The sequence below is a fragment of the Ochlerotatus camptorhynchus genome, unplaced genomic scaffold (assembly GCF_037179485.1).
Source record: "Ochlerotatus camptorhynchus isolate MF236.1 unplaced genomic scaffold, CSIRO-AGI_Acam_v1.1 ptg000010l, whole genome shotgun sequence".
Classification (NCBI taxonomy): Eukaryota; Metazoa; Arthropoda; class Insecta; order Diptera; family Culicidae; genus Ochlerotatus; species Ochlerotatus camptorhynchus.
This window is the reverse complement of record NW_027040502.1, coordinates 2,653,118-2,679,153: the sequence shown is the minus strand read 5'-3', so window position 1 is coordinate 2,679,153 and position 26,036 is coordinate 2,653,118. Positions and strand designations below refer to the sequence as shown.

The 26,036-nt window shown below is 38.3% G+C and overlaps 2 protein-coding genes across 2 annotated transcripts in view; one reads left to right on the top strand and one right to left on the bottom strand.

The window, feature by feature from the left end:
* The first annotated feature begins 632 nt into the window (after positions 1-632).
* On the top strand, positions 633-14,629 carry LOC135699361 (carbonic anhydrase 2-like). Its single transcript, XM_065219604.1, has 2 exons — positions 633-705; positions 13,683-14,629. Exons 1-2 carry the CDS (start codon positions 633-635, stop codon positions 14,627-14,629), a joined length of 1,020 nt encoding a protein of 339 aa, XP_065075676.1.
* Positions 14,630-14,907: 278 nt separating this feature from the next.
* Positions 14,908-26,036, bottom strand: part of LOC135700087 (transmembrane protein 235) — an 89,516-nt gene continuing 78,387 nt past the window's right edge. Inside the window, exons 5-6 of the mRNA XM_065220480.1 lie at positions 16,052-16,217; positions 14,908-15,946 (exon numbers count right to left, since the gene is read on the bottom strand). Of these exons, the coding sequence (XP_065076552.1) occupies positions 15,840-15,946; positions 16,052-16,217 (273 nt within the window). The 3' untranslated portion in view covers positions 14,908-15,839. The remainder of the gene's footprint in view (positions 15,947-16,051; positions 16,218-26,036) is intronic.

Below are 26,036 nucleotides of genomic sequence, written 5' to 3'. Positions count from 1 at the left end.
GTATCAGGTTTCCCACACCTTTAACTACACTATCTAGCATTGTCATTCAAAACCGAATACAACTACTTCTTGTTTCCCGTCGATTAAGGCGGTAGCAAAACATCCGGGTTTCCTAGTCCAGAACAGATCCAGAACATCTGGAGTAAGTAGCCAGCCAGTGTGTACGTTTAAAAACTGGAGCACCCGGCTACAGCCACCCCAGTCTGCGTCGTACTGCTTGGGTGTCAACACAAGCAGTAGCAGCAGATTTCAATTAGTCCGAGCAGGGGAAGAAATTCGATCAAGCGCGTGAGTTGCCAGAGGCTAGGTTCGAGCTAGCTTGGGCGTGTCCCCCACTTTCCTCCGAGCGCGGGCAGAACAAGACACGCGGTGTTCAAGATCAAGTTCGCGGGTGTAGCCGTTACCAGAGTAGTGTAGGAAATCGGCGTGAGAAAGCAGTGATTTATCAAGTGGAGCCGGTGATAGAGGAAAAATTAATTGTCGCCTGTCAGCTTTGCGCGTAAGATTAAGGAATTTGCCGCTGCTACAGTTTTTTTGAAAGGAAGTTGGCAGTTTGTTCAGTTGTTCGGACTGCAGCAGAACAAATAGTGTGATTTGTCCGGAGGAGATTTGTGTTGGATTTGTATTGGAAAATGAAACCGCCTATTTCGGTAGCTTGGCTACTGACGATGGTGCAGGCAGCTGTGCCGTTGGTGAACTGTGGACGTAAGTATTTGATTGTGATCTGAATGCGTGCGGTAGGTAACCTATTCGAAACTTTTTTGACATGACATCATTTTTAGGTATGGCATAGTTCACTTCGAATCATTCGAAGAAACTTAATAATTTGTGGTTCGTTCTCCCTAAGCTCAAACGTGACATCACATTTGTTTACAATACATAAATACATATAAAAAAATAGGACTTCTTTAACGAAATCGAAAAAAAAAACAATATTTCAGAAACATTTTCCAGCATATTTTGATCCACAGCTTGAAATTTTAATGTTATAATGTTTGTCCTTAAGAGTAATTTATAAAAGCATATTTATGTGATCTATAAAAATTTTGGGAATTTTTTTTTCTGGAGATTTTAGACAAGTATTTCAAATCAGAATTTTTTGGGTTGGAAATTTTTCTCCTTAGAATACTTTAGCAATTCTTCTCAAGATGCCATCGGAATCGATCACAACGTTTGAGAAGTTTAAAATGACATATCTTACCACTCAAACTTTGCCTTGCAACATTATAAGATCTGCTGAGAAATTTTTTGAGCTTCATGGTAGTTCGTAGATCTTGAGAACAGAACTACAAAACTTCAGAAAAATTTACAGAAATTAAATAAATTTGCAGATCTTTAGATAAATTTTCAAAGAAATTTTCAAAAATTCAAGCAAGCAAAAATATTTTCACATCAATTTGTAATACTATAAGGAAATTCGCAGAACTTCAGACAAGTCCAAGAATCTACAGTTAAATGTAAATAATTTCACAAAAGCTTGGAGATCTACTGCAAAATTATAGAACATCTGAAAAGTTCGTTGATCTTCAGAGCAACGCTACAGAACTCCTGAAAAAAATCACTAGAATGGTCATAGATCTTCAGATAAATTTAAAGACCTTCAAGAAAGTGTGCAGATTTTCTGATACATTTTTAGAATCTCAGAAATTTTAATGGATCTTCAGGGAAGTTCGGCGATTTAAAAACAGTATTGATACAATTTCAGGGAAATTTGTATATCATGAGAAAAATATTTAAAACTTCAAGGAAGTTCAAATATTTTCAGATAAATTTTGAGAACTTTGGGCAATTTAGAAGATCTTTAGGGTAGCCCGAGAGCCTGCAGAGGAATTTACTAAACTTCAGAGAAATTTGCAGATCTACTGAGAAATTTATTGAGCCTCAAGGTAATTCGTAGATCTTGAGAATACTTTACTGAACTTTAAAGATATTTGTAGAACTTCAGAAGAGTATATATTAAGAGAAATATGCATAACTGCAAGGAATTTTGCAGATCTTCAGAGATATTCAGGTTGGTTCAGAAAGCTTCACAGTTTCAGAAAAATGTGATATCTTCAGAAAAATTCGTAAAATTTCAGAAAAGTACTTTAATTTTAAAAACAAATCTCAGCGAAGTACGAAAGTCAGTGGCGTCGGTGGTGTAGTGGTAAGCGTGATTGCCTCTCACTCCAGCAGGCCTGGGTTCAATCCCAGTCGGCACCGCCGGGATGTTCTGAGGCATAACATCTCTGATCACTAGACTGATGCAAATTTTGACTTTTTCACTCCACAGTGCTTAAATGGTTTCAAATCGGGTCCTGATTAGCCTCCCAAAGTTACAACTCATTTGGTTAGAAACAGACTTCGCACAAGCCATTTGAAGTTTACATGTAAATTACTATGGGAAATCTCAACTTTTTGTTCATTGCCTTCTATTCTTGTTCCATATTGAGCTGCAAAACAGTTTGATAGCCATTATTATAGAAAATTTTCTCAGCTACAACTTTGCTCAAGATTGTTTCTAGGTAAAACGAGACATACAAACTTTAAATGGTTTGTGCCATCTCAGTTTCTCACCAAATGGGTTCAAATTTTGAGAGGTTAGTCAGGATCCGATTTGGAATCGTTTAAGTATTGTGGAGTGAAAATTTCAAATTTTGCATCACTCTACTGATCGCGCCTTCCTTCGGAAGGGAAGTAAAGCCGTTGGTCCCCGGTTCATGAGTTGATGGATCAATAGGTAGGGTCCAGGTGTGGGAGCTGCCTTCCTGACGTCGGTAACATTAGTGCTCAGCACGGAAAACAAGATTGACAAAAAACAAATCAAGGAAAAAAAGTGTGAAAGTCCAAGATTTTGAAGAACTCCATGGAAATTGGAAATAGATATATCTGAAGAACTTCAGAGAAGTCTGTAGATCTTAAGAGAAGTCTGTAGAACTTCAGGAAGTTCGTATATTTTTAGAAAAATTTGAAAAACTTCAGTAAAACTCACAGAATTTTGGTAAAGTTCGCCGATTCTTAGAAATATTTACACAACTTCAGAGAAATTCACAAATCTCTACAATTTAGAAAACTTCAGCGATGTTCAAATATATTCAAATAATTTGTAGAATTTTGAGGAATTTCCAAGAATTTCAGATAAATCTGCAGAACTTTATGGAAGTCCAAGAATGCACAAAAAAAAAATTACAGAACTTTAGAGAAGTTCGGAGATCTACTGAGAAATTTATTGAACTTCAGGGCAGTTCGTAGATTTTTCAGAGCGGAAATACAGTACTCCAGAAAACTCAACAGAATTTTAAAGAAATTAGGAACTTCAGAAAAGTTCAGAGGATAGATCGTAAATCTACTGAAAAGTCAGCAGATGTTTAAATACATTCTCCGAATTTTATTGAGTTTCTTGTATTTTAAGAGAAATTAACAGAACTTCAGGGAAGTTCGCTGATCTTTAGAGATATTTGCACAACTTCAGAAAAATTAGTAGATCTTCAGAGAACTTCCTAAAACTTCCGGGAAGCTCAAAAATTTCTAGATAAATTTTTAATACGTTAGGGAATTGTGTAGATGTCCAGAGATATTTTCAGATATGATCTTAAATTTGCAAAGATTCAGGAACTTTGTAGATTTTTAGAAAAATTTGCAGAACTTTTGCAGAACACGCAGAACTCTAAAGAAAGCTGCAGATCTTCAGGAAAATTTGTTGATCTTTAAAGATATTTTACCAGAAAACAGAAACAATACTTTAGGGACGTCCGAGGGTCTTCAGAGAACTATGCAGAATTGAGTTCTTAACAGAAATTTTCAGAACTCAAGGAATCATGTAGATCTATAGAAAACTTTTCCCACTAGCTTGTCGAAAGTTGGTATTGACATCCTGGCGAATTTTTCATATCGCAGTTATTGAAGGACAAGATGAGCCAGATCCCTGCCGGTGTTCCTTCTGAGTACCATTTCCTACTCCACAAAGTTCAGCTTCTCTTTCTCATTTTATTTCAAATAAGAAATGCAAATACAATCTTTTAAATTTGTCGAACCTCATAACGGAATCCGGTTGGTATAGTACAGTCCCGTACGCTGGCGGGCAGACCGTGGAGGCAACGAACATGCTCGAATTGTGGACATACTCTTGTGCTTCACCGTCGAAGGAATATGGCAAATTTCACAGGTCTTCCTGAAGGGTCCTCCGCTGAAATCCCATGAGATTAGGGCATGTCCTGTCCCGGGACTGGAAAAAATCCTCTGGTCTCGCCGGTTCACAAGGTCCGTCCACTTTCCGATGTTGCCTTTGATTTTGTTAATGAAAGGAAGTCCGGCACTGGACCATTCCGTTGCCCACGCTGTCCGAACTGTGCAAGTGATCCATCTCTTCACGTCCTACAACGGCACCTTGTGCGATTACCGAGGACTAGATGGGCCTGACCCAGCTAGGTTGTCCGCCTTGATGTTTTCCGGGATTCCACAGTGTCCGGGAATCCATGTGTAGGTAGTGTTTGTGGCGCAACCTTCAGGACGCCCTGGATCCAGGGGTGGACCGGGACCTCCTACGACAGGGCCTGAATAACACTGTGGGAGTCCGACAGGATCAGGATTGGACAATCCAACAGGAACCATGACCGCATGAAGAATAGCTGCTGCTTCTACCGGGAACACCGAACATTGTTTTGGCAGACTTGTACTCGTTGGGGAAATGTCACCAGCGATTCCGATTCCGACTCCAGCTCTCTATCTTGACCCGTCCGTGTAGTGATGCATGTAGTTAGGGTACAATCTGGTCAGCTCAGCTACCGATCTCCTAAGGGCTACGAAATTGTCCCCGGCTCTGAACTTCTTCTTTATCCGGCTGTCGATGTTTGGTGCGGGAGATTGCAAACTCTTATCTCCGTACCTGTGAATCTTGGCCACTGGGGGGAGCACTGCGTTGGCGATTGTACGGAGAACTTTGCCCCCCTAGCTGAGGCGGCAGATTCTGTTGTTTCCGGCGGTATTTGCTGAAAATGCAGTGGCTTTGTTGGCAATAGTTGCGTAGATGCGGTACCGGAAAGGGAGAGTAACGGCTTCGACACAGTTGGCATCGGCTGGCGTCGAGGGCAGAATACCAGAGAATATACGCGTGTAACTATTGTACACTGGAGCGAGTGTTTGTATTGTCTTATCGGTAGCGATGCAGGTCAGCTCGAGTCCGTACATCAGCCGGTTGTCTACGATGGCCCGGGCAACACGGAAACGTACTTTTCTGTTGTTGGAGCAGTGGGGACGGGAGATTGAGCGGATGAGGTTGATCCTGATGCGACAGCTGGCCTTGACCCCTTGAAAGTGCTGGTCAAACTCAAACCCCCAGCAGTTTCACAATTTTCTTCAGTGTGATAGCTTGATCACCTATCTTTATAGAAGGTCCGCAGACCCGATGTCGGTACTGGCAAACGTGGCACCTAGCGCTCTTTCCAGTCGACAGCTGAAAGCCTTTCGAAGCGGCCTATCTGGCCACGGCGGAAACCCCTGCTTGGGTTCTGATTCTCGTTCGTCCTGGAATCTGACCTGTGGTTACGATTAGCACGTCGTCTGCGTACACGAAGATATGTAGATGTCTGTGGGAAGCCGCTCGAAGACACTGTTCATGTCTACCAGGAACAAGGTGACAGCGATCACTGAACCTTGAGGAACGCCAACTTTCGTAACATACTTTCCGCTTGACGATAGCCACATAACATATCAAGACCAACAATTGAAATGGCCTTAACTCCATTTTGTAAACAAACCTTGTAAGGCCATTTTCTCGCGAACCGAAGTCCGCAAAGGCAAACCAACATAATGAACAGGTAGGTGAAATTCTTCTCTACCCGATTGTGGTGAAGGTTTCGGTTCATTTCAATTGTTGGTCTGGATATGTGGAACTTCATGCCAAACTGCTGACTAAAAGTTGACCCCTTTTTTGTGTTGCCTCAGTGGTATAACTGGTATAGTTGGACATCGATCTGTCAAAAATAAATTTTCGCATGCTCATTTTTGAAAACCACTCAAATTTGTGTAGAATCCACCCTGATCGGATAAAACTGAACCTACCCAAAAATGGGTAAACTATGTTGGGAGTGACAAATTAACAAATGAACAACGTATTCGGATTCGTGTCAATGTTGTCCATTTGTCAACTTGTCACGCAACATAGTTTACCCCTACCCCCATCATAGTTGATTCCGTTATGAACGATCTGGGTGACTCTGTAACTTTTACTCCTATGGTAAAATCCCATAAGCATCTGTCAATATGTGCATGAAATCTAGCGGAATTTGTCTTATCTCTTCACTCCACTATGGTACAGTATCTCATAAGATTTTTCACGGTAGTGAAAGGGTAAGGAAATGTCCATCATGTTTCACGCACGGACTGACGTTCGCTTATGGGATTTCACCACAGGAGTAAAGAGTTACAGAGTGGTCGACAAAGTGAATCGTCAATTGCGTCAATTGTCAAGGTAATGTGGACATTTTTTTTTGACTAGCTCTAGGGTATCATAGGATTTATTTGCGAGTATTTTCAAGTCGGTCAGAAATCAATCAAGGGCGTTGTTAACCAGTCAAACTGCCTGTTTACATATGCAAAATGTATTCGTTTCATCGACCTGTTTAATGTGAATTCATTACGTAAATAACGCTAATTGAATGTTATTTAGAGTAGCGATAAATATGCACCTTTAGAATTGAACTACAAAAGTGATCAAAAGAAAATCAATATTACGTACTTTAAAATATAGTCATGGTTCATAAATAAGACGTACATTATACATGTTTTGGAAACGAATTTTAAATGTTGATCCATAAACCCTGAAAAAATACTCCTCCATTACTGCATGGCTACATAGATTTACTGTCCTGCCCGTGTTTTTTAGGTGGAGATGTGGAGCCACGGGCAAGCATCTAGAATCAGCTTCCAAGATGAGCTTCTATAATCTTTTTTTTGGGCTGAATTGTCAAGAAGTTCTTGGAGCTTCCTTAATGACCTCGTTAATGACCGCAATTTCCTGAAATTTACCTAAATAGGGTTACGGTATGTAATGTGGGTCTAGTCCTTTCATTCGGCCTATCACGCAAATAAATAATTAATTAAGGAATATTACACAAAAAATAAGGAAAATATTGATCACTGATGATTGATAAATGTGTACCACACACAAATCAATTTATATCACAACATTTCAATACATTTTCAGCTCTCGTAAGTAATAAAACTGGTTGAGAATATCACTCTGTTCGGAGTTTTTAGCCGCCATGACTTCTAAGGTTAAGATGGGAAGGTTGCACTGACGATCATCAAATGGCCTGATTATGGCATTTATTGAATGGAATTACCTGATAATACACACTAGACGTAAAACTCACAGTTACTGTTTGAATATTTTATGTTTATTTTAATTGTTTAACAACGTTTTCACAAGTAAATCATGGACCCAACTTTAGGGACACATTTCTTTTCTATGTTCCTAACTTTGGCCCATGAAATTCATTTGACAGCATATAGCAATAAGAGTAACGTCAACAATGTGGTTTGCATTTGGATGATAAGGAACGAACAGGAAGGGAGATTTTTTCTGCCAAATCTGTATAATGAACATCACAATGTTTTGATTTAGATATTCTGCGGTCGAAAGACGATAAGCGAAATTTTTAATTTTTAATTTTTAACTTGAGTGATTTAATGTAGTTTTCGTAAAATTTTCTCTAAGAAATGTTTTGAGGAATGAAGAGTATTAAGTTAACAGTGATAGTGATAAAAAAAAATACATAAGAAAACGTTACCAAGAGCGTTTTTTTTGAGAATCAAACAGGATAGGACGAAGTTGCATCCATAAATAGACCCAATTTGGGGACAATAGACCGATATTACATACATTTCCCTGGTGAGTTTTTGTCTTAAAAAAAGTAAGTTTTTCAACTTTTTGCGGTTCCTGATAGCAAACGACATGATAAGCATATCTAAGCATACCATTTAGCAGTAGAATATCGTTTGCAGGTAAATTAATTGATGAGTTATGATTAAAAACGTAATCTATGGCTGCATATTAGACCGAGGTTAGGGACGTATACCCTACTTTTAACTTTTTAATTTACCTGAAATTCTGGAAATTCTTAGAAGTTATTTTGTGTTTTTTTTTATTATTTGATGGGACTGCCTTGAAGTTCTCTGATCTTCGCTGAAGATCCCCCAATTTTTCTGAAGTTCTCGTACCTACCACGTACTTATCAAAACTTTCCATAAAATGTTCCCGCAATTTTTCGACTAAAGTGATTGGAAATTCCTGAGTTGAAAGTTCTGTAATTTAATTGAAGTTGTACTGCCCTGTGGTTCTCTGATCTTCTCTGGTGTTTTTTGAGCTATCCAGAAGATCTCGCAATTCTCTTGAAGTGCTTCTTTGTAGCTCTGAGATAAATGGAAAATGTCGGACATTTTTTAAACATCCTTGAAGTTCTCTGGACTACCATGAAGTTCCTGAAATATTTAGAAAGATTTCTTAACCTCTCCGTAGTTTTCCCTGAAATTCCTGGAAAGGTTACCTACATTTTTAATAATTCTCCGAATATTCCTTAAGTTATAATTTATAAAATTATAATTGTAGCATGCTAGGGTCAATATAGATTTTTTTCATTTAAATTTGGTGACATTTTTCAATTGTTTGTTTTTATCACAATACGCGCAGCAACATTTCTTCACTTACAAGAGTGCCTGATGGAAATTCGGGTCCGAAAAAAGCATTTGGGTTTGTAGGTACTTGTCTATACAGGAGCGCATGAGAATTCATGAGGCGGCAAAAAAATCGAACTGTTAGTATCTCATGAGTACAACAAATTTTATACCTGAGTAGTATAAAACTTTTTTCATTTTAAATTTGTAGGAGGATATTTTTTCAAGCGTTTTCTTTTCTGGATTTGTAATATTTTTATTCCACATTTAAGGGCACGGTAAGGGGTTGCTCACTTCGCACAGTGTGCCAAAAACACAGTTGGGCACACTCATTGGTCATGTTTGGCACTCATGGTTAGACATTTTTATGATCTTTCCTATGTAACAGTTTGGATTTTATGTGGGTTCTGAAGACCATTATTTAGACTTGTAGAATTCTATGAAACCACGATAAGAATTGCAATGCTACTTGGGTTGAAGATACTTGCGACACTGTACCATAGAGGTAACAATCTCTGCGCCTGTTCAGTCCATGTGTCAAATCATTGTTGTTGACACATTCCAATTTATGGATTTGGAGAACCGCAACCACCACCTTGTCCCACCATAGATTTCCCAAAACCGAGTAAAGATTCCCGAGCAGCGCACATCCTAATGCCTGTCCGAAGCAGTAATTCATGATCAACTTCGTTGCATCCACAGTCAACAAAGCACCGGTTATGACAGGTTGATATAAAGAAATTGCCGAAATTGCGACCGTTTTACCACAGACAAACAGACGTAACTCTTTGAAAAAGTTTTTCTTGAAAACATAGTATCTCAAAACATAGGACCTCACTAACGACATCTCTCTGGCTTCTCGCGGAAAACAAGCTTGCTCGTTAACTCGTAAACAATATTGCATAAAAGTTCTATAGAATATATAGAAACGTCAAAGTGATCCGATGCCAGCGCTGCGGCGAGTAGTTCGCGGAACTGATAATATTCAAATCAACCGTTAAATGCGTGAACGAAGATACACAATGAAGAGTTACGTCTGTTTGTCTGTGGTTTTACTGTAGAGCTAACGTAAGAAAGGAAAATAATCGGCCCGCCTTAAACCATACATCCGCGTTATCCCGGATCACTGCCATGTATCGTTGATCTCCGCAGCCTATATCGATCCCCGGAAGAATTTCAGCGAACCCCGGAGACGAACCAGTCTCCTTAATAAAGGTGTATGTATGTATGTATGTGGGTATGTATGTATGTAAGGTAGCCACCATCCCTTCGAATATCTTGTTTTGTATGCAGCTCCACTTAATAGCAAGATCAATTTGAGCTACCGATCTGAATTCACAATATTGCTGTATGAAGGGCCAAAAACGAAGGGGTGGACCCGTAAGCAGAGGCACTTACGCGAAATCCACGGGAATTTAAGAATCTCCCTCCAACGATACGATCCAACAAATCGAATATCACAATTCTCAATACTTATTAAGCTTCCTACAGGATGGTTTGTTAAGAAGGGTGCGTCAATCTCAATGAAACTAGAGTAGAATTCACACCACCACAATCGAATCGACCAGTCTCCCTAATAAAGATATAGGGGAAATGGATGTAAGTCGGCCTAAATGCCCCTAATTATTGGGACAGATTGGCCCGATGGCTGAGGAGATCCTCCGGTCAGGCCAGTTTGTGCAGCAGGAGTGCCTCTGGATCATCGTCTTGGATCTTGTCTTCGTTCGGATTACACTGCTTGTTGTGTTGTTACTTCGCCTTAAAAATATAACATTTGAACTGTCAGATTAACCGGGTTGCCAAGAATGCCATTATTCACAAGTCAGCCTGATAACTGGCACTCTCGGCACTGCACTGCATAGTAATCTGTGTAGTCAATGGGCATCCGAAAATTGATCAAATCTCGTTATAAATTTCAAAATGGCGTATTGGAAAAATGTCAACGAATCTTAACTCGAAAACGTTACTTTTAATCGAAATAACGTCTGAAACAAAATTAAAGGAAAACATAGTTATTCTTAAGGATAAATATATACGGCAAATTTGAATAAAAAAATAAACAAAACATGTGTTAAAGACTTGCTCAATAAAAAATACGCCTCTTGACTATTTTTAAATTAAAAGCATATAAAAATGCCAACTTCTGTGAAATTTTCAAGATGGACACATAAATATTAACAAAAATCATAGAACAACAAGTTTTTGAAAACAATTCGAAATTTTTGTTTATACAAAATTTAAGAATATTTTGCACAGAAAACAATTGTTCAGACATGAATAATTTAACCAAAAATTATTGTGCTATGATTTTTTTAAATTTTTAAGTGTCCATCTTGAAACTGTTACAAAAGATAGAATTTTTCATAAGTTTTTCTTTTAAAAATATTCAAAAAATGGTAACGAGGGTAATTTTTTTTATATTAGGACTGGTAGTGTATGTCCGGAGAACTTTGAGATTTCTCGCGAATAAAAGAACAATCTTGTGAACAAACTATACCAAATGATAGATAAACCATTCATCTACCTGTTTGTGTTGTTTTTGCGATTGAGCTTTAATTCGCGAGAAATCGTCAAATGAATTGTTTATTTACAAAAGCAGTAAACCCATAATCTCGAAGTTCTCCGGATATGTGATGTAATATTAGTGACTACACTATCCAAAATAGTGACTTTTAAACACTAAAATAGTGACCAATATTGGCATTTATTGATCAGAAAGATATGGTTTCTTCCGTTGATTGCCACTTCAAAAAATTTTATAAACTCACAAACCCATCATGCGCTTTTTTCGTGTTTCTAAAATATAAAACAAACGCTTTAAGCACAGACAAACAGACATAACACTCGTATGTTGTTCATCGAACAAGCATTTAACGAACAATTTAAAAGTACCGTAGTTGGTAGTACCGCCACCTGTGGCGCGCATAGTCAATTCCCTTGCGTTTGACGTTTACACACTACCGCCATCTGTTCAGCGTAGTGCCCTTCACAGTGTACTCAACAGATGGCGGTAATGTTTTAGCGACGATTTTTTACAGTGAGAAATATTCAATGTGTTTTGTCTGTTTGTCTGCGGGTTAAGGATTCCATAAATTTGTTCTCAAAAAATAAGTTTGAATCGAAAAAGCAAGAGCACAAGCCAATTCTACCTTTCACTTAATACTCACCCAGCCTAGCACCCAGCACTCTTTTGTCTACCTCGTTTCATTTAAAAAAAAAACTATTCTCCAAGATGATATTAGATGCAAATCGCGAATTGATGATTAGATCGCAAAATTGAGGCAAAGAGAAAAAAGTTTCAAATTCAAGGATTTAGACAAATTTCGACAGTTTTTGCAAAGTTAATTTTAAAGATCTAGGATATAGATGAAGCGATGTGTTTAGAAACCTGAAGAATGGTAGTCTAGAATTAAATGTAGATTGGCAAATCAAAGTTGGCACTCGTGAAGAATAGAAGAACTATGAAAGTGATGATGGTTCAAAATTTTACACGGTGAGGTATACGAGTGCAATCTTAAAATGCTTTTATTTTGGAAATGGAGCATTTTATATAGATCTGGTTAATGCTACGTTAGTAGAAAACTTAAGGACTCTCAATAGACATATAATACAAAAAAAAAATCTTTCCAGATTTTTAGGTGTACATATAGATTTCAGCTTTTCTTCCACTGTACCAACAACCAGATTTAAATAAAATGCTCCATTTGCAAAATAAAAGCATTTGAGGATTGCAGTCGTATACTTCCCCGTGGAAAATTTTGAAGCCATCATCACTTTCATAGTTTTTCTATTCTCCACGAGTGATATCTTTGATTTGCAAATCTAAGTAAGCCATGAGTATTTTAATAAAAAAAATCTTTCTCTTCTTTGTAGCCGCTATAGCGGACTGGTCGTCTTCATTTCTCCCAAGAATAGAACCTTCTGTAACACATAGACAATAACCATAACTCTGGGACGTAGATAACTTTTCTAGATCATAGTCTAAGAAAACATTTGATTATTATGGAACTAGGAAAATTAGCCCAAATGGAAAGATCACGGACATAAAACAAAATTTCTTTAATCTCAAGAAACTATCCAAATTGATATTAACTGTCTTCCTAATACCGTATGCGTGATAATGTTTGCACCATCGTACAAATAAGGTTCCCGTTTCACCTGTGCATACAATGCTTTGGTTTTCTTTGCATGCACGTAACCTATAGCTCATACCGTAGTAGGCTGTTTATAAAAGAAAATGATTTACTTAGTTTGACAGTTGCACCATGACGAAGTGGCAGCGTATTCGTGATTTGTCCCACGCGCAAATGTCGCAAAAAGACACGGCGAATGAGAACGACCCTAATTTGAATTTAGTTCACTTATAATCGCCAAAAGTGCAGGAACTCAGCGATGAGTAAAAACGCCACGCGAGTACAGCAAGCCTCAGACAAACATTGACCCGTACCTGTAGAGAAATGGATCCAGACTACATTATTAGAACCTGCCGTGAATTCCGGAAGCGTGTGGAGGCCGTAATTGCAGCAAGTGGAAACTCGATCGATGATTAACATAGTTTAAGACTCTGAGAAACATCCCCTCGTTGAATAAATCTCGATTACTTTTTCGAAGGGACGTATCAGCTTTTGTAAACAATGCATTTGACCGTCGATTTGACGTAACTGGTAGCTCGCCCACTCATGTTAACACTACCATCAGATAGGGGAAAATTTTCCCTACCTGATAGTGGTGTTAGTGTGCGTGGACGAGCTACCAGTTACGTCAAATTGACGATCAAATGCATTGTTTACAAAAGCTGATACGTCCCTTCGAAAAAGTAATCGAGAAATAAAAAAAATCGAATACAAAATTTTTGAGAATTTATTTAATTTTGACATTGTTCAATGGTGCAAACATTATCACGCATACGGTATACTTACATATATGATTTTTGTTGCCTTTTCTGCACATTTTACATCCTTATTGAACTAGACATAGGATTTCGGATATTGAATAGACAAATAAATGTACGATCTTATCTATCATTCCAGCTTACCCGTACGCTCGGAACGCTGCCCGTTCCTACTACAACCCGAATGGGTTCTTCCAGTTTACGGACAAAACCCATCACCGATTCTACAACTTCTACGAGCGTGTCACCGAGCAACCGCGGTCCAGTAAACTGGTCGAAACCAACGAAATCTGGAATGAACCATCGAGCTCGCAGAGCCCCTTCTCCTACCGCGAGGAAGACGACTTCGGCCCTTCGAACTGGGGTGCGCTAAATGCCAGCTGCAACGGTATGTTCCAAAGCCCAATCAACCTCGTGGCTAATCGGTCTCAGATCGTACGAAAGAAGCGTCCACTGGCGCTGGAAGGTGCACGGAATATCCCCCTCAGTATGGAAGTGCTCAACGAAGGTGGAACGGCGGCTTTCTTTCCCACGTTCCGGACTGGCGAGCAACCGCGGCTTCGAGGTGGACCACTCCGAGGGGAGTATTTGTTCTACCAGTTTCACTACCATCTTGGATCGGAGCACACCTTCGATAGGAAGCGATATTCGGCCGAAATGCACCTGGTGTTCTACGATGGGTTGTACGAATCGTTCAAAGCTGCTCGCGATCAGCCAAACGGAGTTGTCGTGATTGCCCTGGTTTTTGAAGTGCTGAAGAGTCGACGGATCGATTCGTTGAACATGTGGACGCGGTATTTGCCCAAGGTGGTCGGGGAAGGAAGCGAGTACAGCATTCCGCTGTACGATCTGTTTACGGTTGGTGAGGTTCTGGGTGACATGGAGTGGCCCTACTTTGCGTACGAAGGAAGCTTGACGACGCCACCGTGCTCGGAAACGGTGCAGTGGATAGTGGCTAGCGAGAGGCGACCGTTGACCAGAAGCGAACTAAAGGTGATGCGAACCCTCAACGGAAGGGGCGGAGATTGGGTGCAAACGGCGAGGCCAACGCAGGCGTTGAATTTCAGAAGGGTTTTCATATATTGAACTGGACGACGACACTTTTGCCCCAAAAGTAGTGCTGCCATCTATGGCTCATGAAGTTAAACAATGATGGCACAGTATGCCTCTATAGTTTCAACTCATGACGCGTAGATGGCAGCACTTTCTAATTCAGACCGTGAGCCACTTTAAACCTCGCCCCGTGATGATGCTCTAGTGTGCCATTAGATGCTAGGAACCATGACAGTATTGCTAATTTTATAAACTGACGATCAAAAGTTTGGATTTGTTCACTCTTCGACATCCGAAATATCCATCCCGAATCGGTTTATAACTAAAATATATTTTTCTGTTTTCCTTACATCGTAGTATTAAATTATCTTCTATACATAATACAAACGAGCATTACGCATGTTTTTCTGCAACACCTGCTTTTCACGAAAACAAAAAAAAAATCATCATCATTTTCAAGCAAGAGCTTCATCACTTACAGTCTAGCAGCGCGTTGTCTTATTGTCCTGTCAAATTTCTCTTGATTAAAAAAAAATAGCAAATGTCTCTCTCTCTAAACTTAAAAGTAGCTGACGTAAAATTAAAAATACGAACAAAATAGAGTAGTCTCACACACGAAAGAATGACACCGGAGACAGCTGAGATTGTCGTTAAGTTTGTTTTGTGTATAATATATAAAATGTATTAATGGAAGAAAACAGAACAGTTTGAAAGTGGAAGAGAAAGGATTTCTTGTCACGGTTTTTGTAAGTTGTTTTTTTTTTTCGGAAATCAAGTTCTACACACAGTTGGTTAAAAAGAAATGCAAACCAGGGGGAAGACGTTTCCTACGTAGAAGTGGGTTCCGATTTACAGGGTACAGATCGCGGCAGCGCAGTTTTTGTTTTGTTGTGGCTCTCGCCGTCGCCGTCTCAGAGTTATTCTACAGTTGCGATAGAACATAAGCGAAAACTGGAAGCGAGAGTAGTACCTACTAGGTGTCTAGGTTTTTAGATTGAGGGGGTTTAAAAAGGGGTCGCGCGATCGCTGACGGAATGGGGGACAGGGATTGAGGAGACTCGAGTAAAAAATTTAAATGTTAAACGCTTTATCCCTATCTCGGCTCAATCGCGGTCTCACTAAACTTCGAATTCTCGAGCGTTGCTTCCATTTTTTCTAAAAGACTATTCAAAGAGAGGAGTCTGACGTTGAAAATTTTACCCAAAAATTGCATTTGTTTGTTTTTGCGTGTGTCTATGTAATTTTAGTAGTTGTACGGTCCGTACTGCGATCCGTGATAGTATGGCTGCGGGTAGAGCTGAGGCTGAGGGAAACCACCATAGGGGTAGGGAGGCTGCTTTTGAGGATACACTGAAACCGGAGACAGAAGGTTAGCAATGTGCGACAGAGGATAGCTGATTGTGCCGGTAGTTGTGCTGTCGGAAACACCCGAACCACCCGAAATCGGGTACTTACCTGGCATCAGGTATTGCAGGTTCAGTTGCTCTTCCTTTTCGCGTTCGCCCCGTAGGCAGACGGCGGCGCCGGACAGGAGGATCGAAGCCAGCAAACTGGACGCCACCCCGGCCCAGGCCACGATGTAGGACCAGTCGTACGAGATGCGGGTGTTGTCACGGAGGACCTGCAATGAGAAAAAGCAGTTAGTATTTACGAATCTATAATACATTGACCATTTTTAATTCTAGATTTTTGACGCAGAACTACGTCTTTGACGCAATAGTGTTAGGTTTTGAACGCTTGTAACTTTGTCTTTAAAGATGAAATAAGCCTCCAAATATGTTAATAGATAGGAAATAGCTTTATGAATCTGCTAAATTCTTTACTATGGTCTTAGCACGCATCTTCCTTGAGTTCATTCAGTTCAGAAGGAGTTTCTTCAAGGCTTGAAATCTTGAAAAGTGAAGTTATATTTGGAAATCTTAGAATCTTGATGTTCTGAGTGATTTGTATCGTTCCTACAAGTCTAAAAATACAAAAAATCAAGTTCCTGAACCGAGACAAACTTGCTACCAACTGAAAATTTATTTAATGAAGTAACAATCATATTTTCCTAGAATGTCTGTCTGTGTAGAATGATGTCTGAGATTACGAAAATCTTGGCTATTGTTTTTTTTTTAAACCCGTGCTTCTGCATTAAATTTTAATGTATGATGTTTCATTTTCTCAAATTCTTCTAATCAAACCATATTTCAACTTTATTTAAGCATTTGGCAGATTAAGAAGATATTGAATTCGCTTGTGTTGCTCGAGCCTATTTAGCTAAATTTACTCAGTATTTGTTGTCAGTAAATGCATGTAAAACAGTTTGTGATAGTTCATTTGAATTTCTCAATGTTCCGAAATATTAAGAGTCACTTCACAAAGTACTGAATAACTTCATAGTAAGACCAGAAATACTAAATAAATATTCGAAATCACTTTGGAAAGTACTGAATCATTGCGGAAAGTTCACTTTGAAAATAATTGAATCACTTTGGAATGCACTGAATCACTTCAGAAATGTTCGGAATCACTTCAGAAAATACTGAATATCTTCAGGAATGTTTGGAATCACTTTGAAAAAGTTCATGATCACTTTAGAAAGTACTGAATTATTTCAGAAAGCACTGAATCACTTCGGAAAGTATTGAATCACTTTAAGCTCGGAATCTCTTCGGATAATATTGAATAACTTCAGAAAACTTCGGATTCATACTGGAAAGTACTGAACCATCCCAGAAAGTTTGTAATCAACCCAGAAAAAAATTCTGAATCACTTCAGAAATGTTTGGAATCACTCCGAAAAGTACTGAAAAATTCCATATAGTTTGTAATCACTTCCGAAAGTACTGAATCACTTCAGAAAGAATTGAATCACTTTTGAACAGTTTGAAATCAATTCTGAAAGTAATGAATCACTTCAGAAAAGCTTTTAAATTCTTCGTATATTATTGAATGCCTTAAGAAAATTCCTTAATCCCTTTGGAAAATACTTAATCTCTCCAGAAAATTTGTAATCGCTTCCGTAAAAACTAAATAATTCCGGAAAGAACTGAACAACTTCACAAAACTTCGGAAAGTACTGTATCAATTAACTCAAGTTTACAATCACTTCACCAAGAGTTGAATCACTTTGTAATAATTTAATCATTTCAGAAAAGTTTGGAATCCCTTCAGAAAATATTTAAACACTTCAGGAAAATCGGAATCACTTTGGAGAGCACAGAATCATTTAATAAAAGTTCAAAATCTCTTCTGAAAGTACTGAAACACTTCAGAAAATCTCGGAATCAGTTTGAGAAGTACCAAATTACTGCAGGAAAACTTCACAATGTACTGAATTACTTCAGATAGTACAGACATAATTGAGTATGAGTATGATTAACCGCTCGCGGTTGCTTCTCTATTATTACCAGATTATCTGACAGAGAAGCAACAAACGATGCGTTGGACTAGCATGCATCTGCAATGTATAAAAATAGTGATCTCATATTTTACGCAATAACAGCACTGGCCGCTTCCAAATGTGCAATTAGACCGTCAAAAATCGAGAGATCCTCATCACTTCCACGAATTTTTCAGTAGTTTTTCAAAATGATTCACATAAGGGAGTATTGATTCTTTTCGCTAAGCCACTCAATTGTGACACATCGATAAAGGTCTCAATTTTGGCAACATAGATTAAGTACAGTCAACTCTCAACAACTCGATGTCCACTAACTCGATATCGAGTTATATAACCATAATAACAATGAGTGACATTGTTACTACGATAGCGAATTTGTATGGGATTGTTATTCTATAACTCGATAATTCTATAACTCGAGTTGTAGAGACACTAGCGTGCACAGGAATCTTGTTATGGAGGGGCATTTTTTTTTCTTTGGTGCATTTAATCTGGGGATGGAAAGTACTCCTAAGTACGTTGTAGATGGTGCTGTCCTCCTCCCACTTTTTCCCTACTGTTCAATTTAGCTCATTTTACTTATTTTTTGCTCCGGTGGTGGTTCATCTTCTTCAATGCAACTGCTTTCAGACAGCCAATGGAAATTGGCAATTTAATCCCATCGACGATGTCGATGATGATCGGTTCGTCAAATGGTTGCGATAGTAGGGCTTTATCCGAAATTATACATTTGCTGCAATGTTGTTGCCTTGGTGGTTGAATTCAGCTGAAGTCACGTCAGTTGGTGGTGATAGCATCGACAAACCTAGATGAATGACCAATAAGAATCGCATTCTCCTTTCGTATGCACACTGCGTCGACAAGTACAAGGCTCAAACAGTGCTCATAGCAGTGAACAAACAGTATATTGCTCTTGATCAATCCAAGCTTAATCAGTGATATGAAGTGCTTGGCACTGATAAAGTCTGCAAGTAGTAGACGAAATATGCGTATCTGTCAAAAGATAAGCAATTATAACGGAATTAAAAGGAAACAAGCCAACACACTCAAAGCTGTTCATTGACATTTTCAGAGAAGACGATTTTTTAGTAAGGCAACAATCGACCAAGGTTCAATGGCAAACTAATACCCACATTTCAATTAGAGAATCCAAAAGTTTTTTTTTGAACTCTATGAGCCCTTTTAAAATTCTTCTCAGAAGTCCTCCGGAATTATTTTTAGAACTCTCATTGACTTTTACTCAGAACACCTTAGAACTGAAATTCCCTTAGAGTTTCAGAAGAATTTCCCAGTATTATCCAGAAATTATTCCCAGAATGAGCTATAGGTACTCCCTTGAAATTTTCCTCAAAATCCATTTGGATTTTAATTTTCTCGGTATTCTTTTCGGAATTATCTTGGAACTATAACAGGATTCGCTAGAAATTATTCGCAGAATTTTCTTAGAATACTCCCCAGAAATTCTTTGGAACTGTCCTCAGAATTCAATATCCTTGAGGATCTTCTCGGTTTTTTTTTTAGAACTCTCCTAAGAGCTTTTTGAAATTCTTCTCAGAAGTCCACTGGAATTATATTTAGAACTCTTTATGATTTTTTCTCAGAACACATTGGAACTGAATGCGCTAGAAATTTTCCTCGGAATTAACTTGAAATTTTGCTTAAAATCCCTTTGGAATTTCCTTTAAAAATATGATTTTCTCGGTATTTTTTTTTTCGAAATTATCTTGGAACCAGCTGCAGGATGTACAAGAAATTGTCCGCAGAATTGTCTTTGAATTCTCTCCAGAAATATTTTGGAACTGTCCTAGGAATTCAATATCATTGAGGTTCTTCTCGGAATATTTTAGAACTTTTTTTTTCTCAGAACGCCTAGAAACTGAAATTCCCCTAAATTTTCAGAAGAGTTTCCTCTATATTCTCCAGAAATTCTTCCCAAAATGAAATTCAAATTTTCCCCAACATCGCTTTGGAATTTCATTCAAAATTTGATTCTCTCGGTTTTCTTTTCGAAATTATCTTAGAACTATCTGCAGGATTCACTAGAAGTTATTCGCAGAATTTTCATGGAATCATCCCCAGAAATCATTTCTTTTGGAACTTGTCTTCAGAATTCTTCTCGGAAGTCAAGTTTAAGTTGTCCGTCCATTCACCAAAACGTTGTAGTTTTTTTCTACCAGAAATGTTCAATAAAGCTTGCCCCTCCATTCACCAGAACTGTGCAATGTTTACATCAGGAATTTTCAATTCAGCTATCACCTCCATGCAGCAGATTGTTGCAAATCTTGCACCAGAAATTTTCAATACAACTTGCCCCAGAAAATTTCAATTGACCAGAACGATGCAAATTTTCCATCGTTAATGTTCAATAAAAATTGTTCTCCAATCTTCTGATTGGTGCAGATATCCGTTTTCCATTTTCCACCAGACATTTTCATGTTCTTCCATTCACCAGAACGGTGCACCAAAAATTGTCAGTGAAGTTTGTTTCACCATGCAACTTTGTGGTGCAATTTTCAGGCTTTGCCTCTTCATGTACCAGAATGATGCAAATTTTCCACCATAAATTTTCAATGAAACTTGCATTCATCAGAACGATGCAAATTATGCACATGAACAACGGCGCCGGTGGTGTAGTGGTAAGCGTGATTACTTCTCACCCCAGCAGGCCTGGGTTCAATCCCAGTCGGCGCCACCGGGATGTTCTGAGGCATAACATCTCTGATCACGCCTTCCTTCGGATGGGAAGTAAAGCCGTTGGTCCCCGGTCCATGAGTTGATGGGTCGATAGGTAGGGTCCAGGTGTGGGAGCTGCCTTCCTGGCACGTCGGTAGCATTGGTGCTCAGCACGGAAAACAAGATCGACGGTAAACAAACCAAAGGGAAAAAAAATGCACATGAATAAACCTTGCTTCTACAAGTGTTGCGAACATTCCACCAGAAATTTTCAGTTAAATGTGCACCTCCAAATTTTATGCATGATTCAATTTTTCCACCAGAATTATTCATTGATGATATTTTTACACCAGAATTATTCAATAAAATGCTTTTTTCCACAATTTACCACCACAAAGGTGAATTTTTTCAACCTTAAATTTACCCTCTTCTTTTAACCCTCCATGAACCACTTTAAAAAAACAAATTACACCAGATTTTGTATGCACCACTGTGGTGAAATTTTTTGATCAAAAAATGTCATTGAAGTTTGTCCATTCATGCACCTTTGTGGTGCAATTTTCAGACACCATCTCAAAGGAATTGACGTAATAAAAGGTTTTCAGTGCCCGTATAGTATGAAATGAAGTTATTTACCTTCAAATCAAGTTATCAAGAAATCAAGTTATTTTATATCATAATTTGGAAATGTGGAAATACACATCTTATATATATATAAAAGGAGGGGCAATTGCCCCACCTTGCCCCACCCTGTGCACGCCGGTGTGTAGAGAGTGCACTGTAGTTACGTTTTCAAAAACGAGATCTGTCTATACTGACATTACATTACATTAGGAAAGTTTGGAATCACTTCAGAAAGTACTGAATAACTTGAGAAAAGCTTAGGATCACTTTGGAAAGTACTGAACCATTTCAGAAAAAATAGCTCGTACAGAATAACTTCGAACAGTACTGAACTTTACAAAAGTTTCAAATCACTTCGGAAAAATTGGAAACACTGGATCCGTGTATTCAGCTCATAACATATTTAATAACTTCAGAAAAGTTTGAGTTCAGTGGGGAAAATGTTGAATCACTCAAAGATAGACTCACTTCCGAAAGTGTTAAATTCTTTGGTCAGATTTAACACTTTCGGTAGTAATGTCACGAGTTCTTGGGAACGTCTAAAACAAGAACCTGATATAAACGTAAAAACCTAGCACTGAAACAGTAAACGAATTGCCTTTTAAGATTTCTAAAGGTAACATTAATTGTAACAGCACAAACATCTCTCGTTCTTATTTCAAAGATTTGCGTAGTGAGTTTGGCGTTCCACTTTTGCTAAAAGTAGCAAAGGTTGGGTTTACGGGGTTTTCATCAACATCGGGGGCGGACGCATCGTTATTTTAGGCAGATTTATATTTTAAGGGCGCTGGTCAATATTGGGTGCGACTACTTAGCTCAAATTTTAGGAACACAGCACTGGATCGAACAATTAGGACCGCATTTTTAAAGAAAGAGTTATATTCCGGGGATAAATCGGCGGTATTGACCGACTTTTAGTGAGACTACAATATGATATCCTTCTTGGGTACCGTTACTTTGTATTTGTATATTTTTTATTGATAATTGATTCATGCTTCATTATCTTACTCAAATTCAAGTCCTGTTACATCGATTCTATCATTGATTGAGTTGACATCGTAGACGTAAGTTGCAAATAACTTCATTATTTTAATTCTAGTGTTTGATCCAATGTTTTGTAGACAAGGTTAGATAAGGTCTTCAAAGGTAAGTCGGCGCCAGCTATTCAAAATAACGGATAGTTTCCTCTGTAGTAGCATAGAGGTAACTCTAAGACCAGAAGGTCCCGAAGAAACGAGCTCAACTTTTTGGCTCAGCTCTGGTACTATTTTCGGTCCCAAGCTAATCGATTCACCCCTCGAAACATAGGAAAATCCACGAATCCCTCATTGTATCTGTCAAATTTCCATAGCGAATCAAAACAAACATAGTGTAGTACTAGAATTTCGACTAGAATGGGGTAAATGAAGCGATTTGCTTGGGACCAGTAGGCTAGTCAAGTAGTGAGCCAATTTAAAATCGTTAGTTTCCACCGGTTGGTGTTAGCGTTTAATTTGGTAAAATGGATGTGTGTAATGTCTGTGAGCAGTCTATTGCTATGAGTGACCTCCCAGTTACATGTGTAGGTCCGTGCAGTGGAACATTCCACTTCGCTTGTGCGACACTCACTCAGACTGCGGCGAGGCTTATAGCAGATATTGCAAATGTTCTGTTCAAGTGTGATTGTTGCCTTTCAGATCAGAGTTGTGACATAGAGGTTACTCTAAGACCACTGGGTCCCGAAGAAAATCATTATTATTTTTGGCTCACTCAGTACCAGAACAACGGTCCCAAGCAGTCCCAAGCTATTTCACTCACCCCTGCATGTTCTGCATGAATCCACACACCCCTGATGTTATCTGTCAAACTTTCATAGCGAATCAAAACAAACATAGTGTAGTAATAGAATTTCAACTAGAATAGGGTACGTTAATCGTTTGCTTAGGACCAATAGGCTACTAAAGTGGTGAGCCAATTTAAAATCGTTAGTTTCGTATTGATTGTTGGTTGTGACGAGCAGAATGATCTGATCTCGCGCGTCAAAAGGATAGAGGAAGAGATGAAGAAGGTTTTTCAACTCTCGGACTCGATCACTGACATGCGAGATCACATTGCTGCTCAGGTGGACATTGCGGTTTAAAGCTGGATTCTAGACATTAGACTTAATGTAAATGGTCTTGAAAATTTAATTTGTGAGAAATTGGACAATATGAAAAGTTTATTTTTTAAAATTGATGTGGAAAACCAATTAGCTGTAATGAATTATCAGCGCAGTTCATCTAGGACAATTCAGTCGGAATCGGACCAAAATATCAGACGCAAAAAACGTAAAATACAAAAGAGTGATAATGATGATGATGATGTTTTTCAAGAAAATGCGAGCTTGGCGGATGTTGTAAAAATAAATAGTCGTGCTAGTCAAAGTAAAACTATTACCGTGCCAGCACCATATTTGACGCGTTCCTAATGATGACGCACTCGTCTATTTTTGATCGCATCTCGATTTCGACAAGATATTTTTTTAAACCTTGTTACACCATCATCCCTTGAGCACTGAAACTAATATATCAAAAGTAACATTTCAAAAATAATTATTGAAAATACTCGAACATTATTGAGTGCGTCGATTTAGGAACCGCTTCGAATATGGTGCCTCCACGGTAGTAACAGTAACAGTAAAAGTAACAAACCAGATAATCGTAAGACTCATCCGGTCATTGTGATTAAACCGAAAGAGTCCAAACAACCTTGCAAAGATACTCGTAAGTTTTCGAAAACTCAGTTGGATCCAAAAACACACAAAATCAGTAATCTTAGGAATTGTAAAGATGGCTCCATTATTGTTGAGTGTGCAACAGGAGCAAATGTAAGTGATGTGAAAAATGGTATTGAAAGCAAACTGGGTGAAAACTATAGTGCAGTTGTTCCCACTTCGGTGCCAAGATTGAAAATAGTGGGCATGAGTGAGCAGTATTCCTCCGATGTCTTTATTGACTACTTAAAACTTGCGATAACTTCAGTGAACTTACAAAACTTCAGGAATTAGAGAACTTCAAGGCGATTCACAACAATTGTAGGAACACTACAGAACTTAGAAGAATACTACGGATTTCGGAAAAGCATCATGAAAGCATCAAAAACCTAACCCACTTAAGTACTCATCCCCTAGGTAAAAATGTCAAGATCACAGGTATAAAAATGAAACTATGACGTGTAGAATCGGAACCTACCTAACTAATAATAACCCAAGATTTAAGTAAAGGAGAAAAATCTATACAAATCTCTAATTAGGAATGTTAACTGCAGCAGAAGTTTGTGTTTTGTGTACACGGTAAAAAAAAACATCATGTTGATGTAAAGTGATGTGCAGTTGAATTTGCACTACTTGCCAAACATTGCAAATCGATGTGCACGATGAAATCAACAGCAAATCACTTTATTTTATATTGTATTGCACATCGTTGTTAATTTGCTGTACTTTGAACTCTAGAAGTCAAGCATACTGATATTAAAAATCTATCACTTTAAATTTAACTAATTTACTTTTTGTGATTACCGAGGTGATAACTACCCAGATCACATGTGTCCAAGTGATATTGAACAACTTTACAAGGCTTGTAGTAGAAATAACATTGAGCAATCAATTTTATTAGTTTGACAATGTTTTGTAATCTGAAACTTATCTGAATAATACACTATTGTTGAATACAAAAACATTTTAGTAATACTCGCGCTCTAGAATGCAAATTATTTCGGGTGGAAATGGAGAATTATCGCTTTCTTGCTCTTAATTAATTTGTTGTTGACTTCCATCTTCGCGAGTAATGTTTGGCATGTGCGTTTTTGACATTTGCTTCCAAAATCAAAACTAATCAAATGCAATGAATGAAAACTGTGGTGCCAATTCAAATGATAATCATTTTGATTTAACATATTTTTCAACGACAAATCACTTTGTTTCAAAACGCAAATCACTTGAAAATCAATGATACATCACTTCGATTCGTAGTGCCGCATGACAGACTGAGTCAAGTGCAAGAGCCTTTGGATTAGATGTAACGACTTTTTACCGTGTAGGAATAGGAATTTAAGCGAGGTTCTCTCTGTTTATACTCTTTAGTATGAAGCGTTTGATATAGATGTCCCACAGCGACTCTCGAAGAGCTACTGATTCCGATCAATAGCGGTGCGGCTTCTTCCTCCTTCTATGGATGCTCATGTGGGCTACAGTGTACTGGAGAACACCACTACTCAGCACGCGGTGATTGAATAAACACCGTTTGGTGAGACCGGATGGAATTCAACTTTGAAATCTGTGTTATGGTAATCGCTTTTCGCATGCAATCGGTGATAATTTTAACTATCATAGCAACAGTTGCACATTTGTGCAATATTTAATTGTGACGTTTTGAAAAATGATGAAAAATGCGTAGAAAAATTTCTGATCGATCGGTCCTAAAATTATTGAAATTGGTCCAGGGGCAGCTGAGTTATTAACGTTCAAAATCTTTCACAATTTTGTTACATGTTTCATTTTCGGTTTTCATAAAGTGTACTCTAGAGTGATGCAAAATTTGAAATTTTCGCTCCACAATACTTAAACGATTCCAAATCTGATCCTGACTAACCTCTCAAAATTTGAACTCATTTGGTGAGAAACTGAGATGGCACAAACCATTTGAAGTTTGTATGGGAATTACTATGGTAAAACCAAGATTTCTGTTCATGTCTATCTAATAATTCACCATATCGGTTTGCTTCGAAAACTTTCAACTGCAC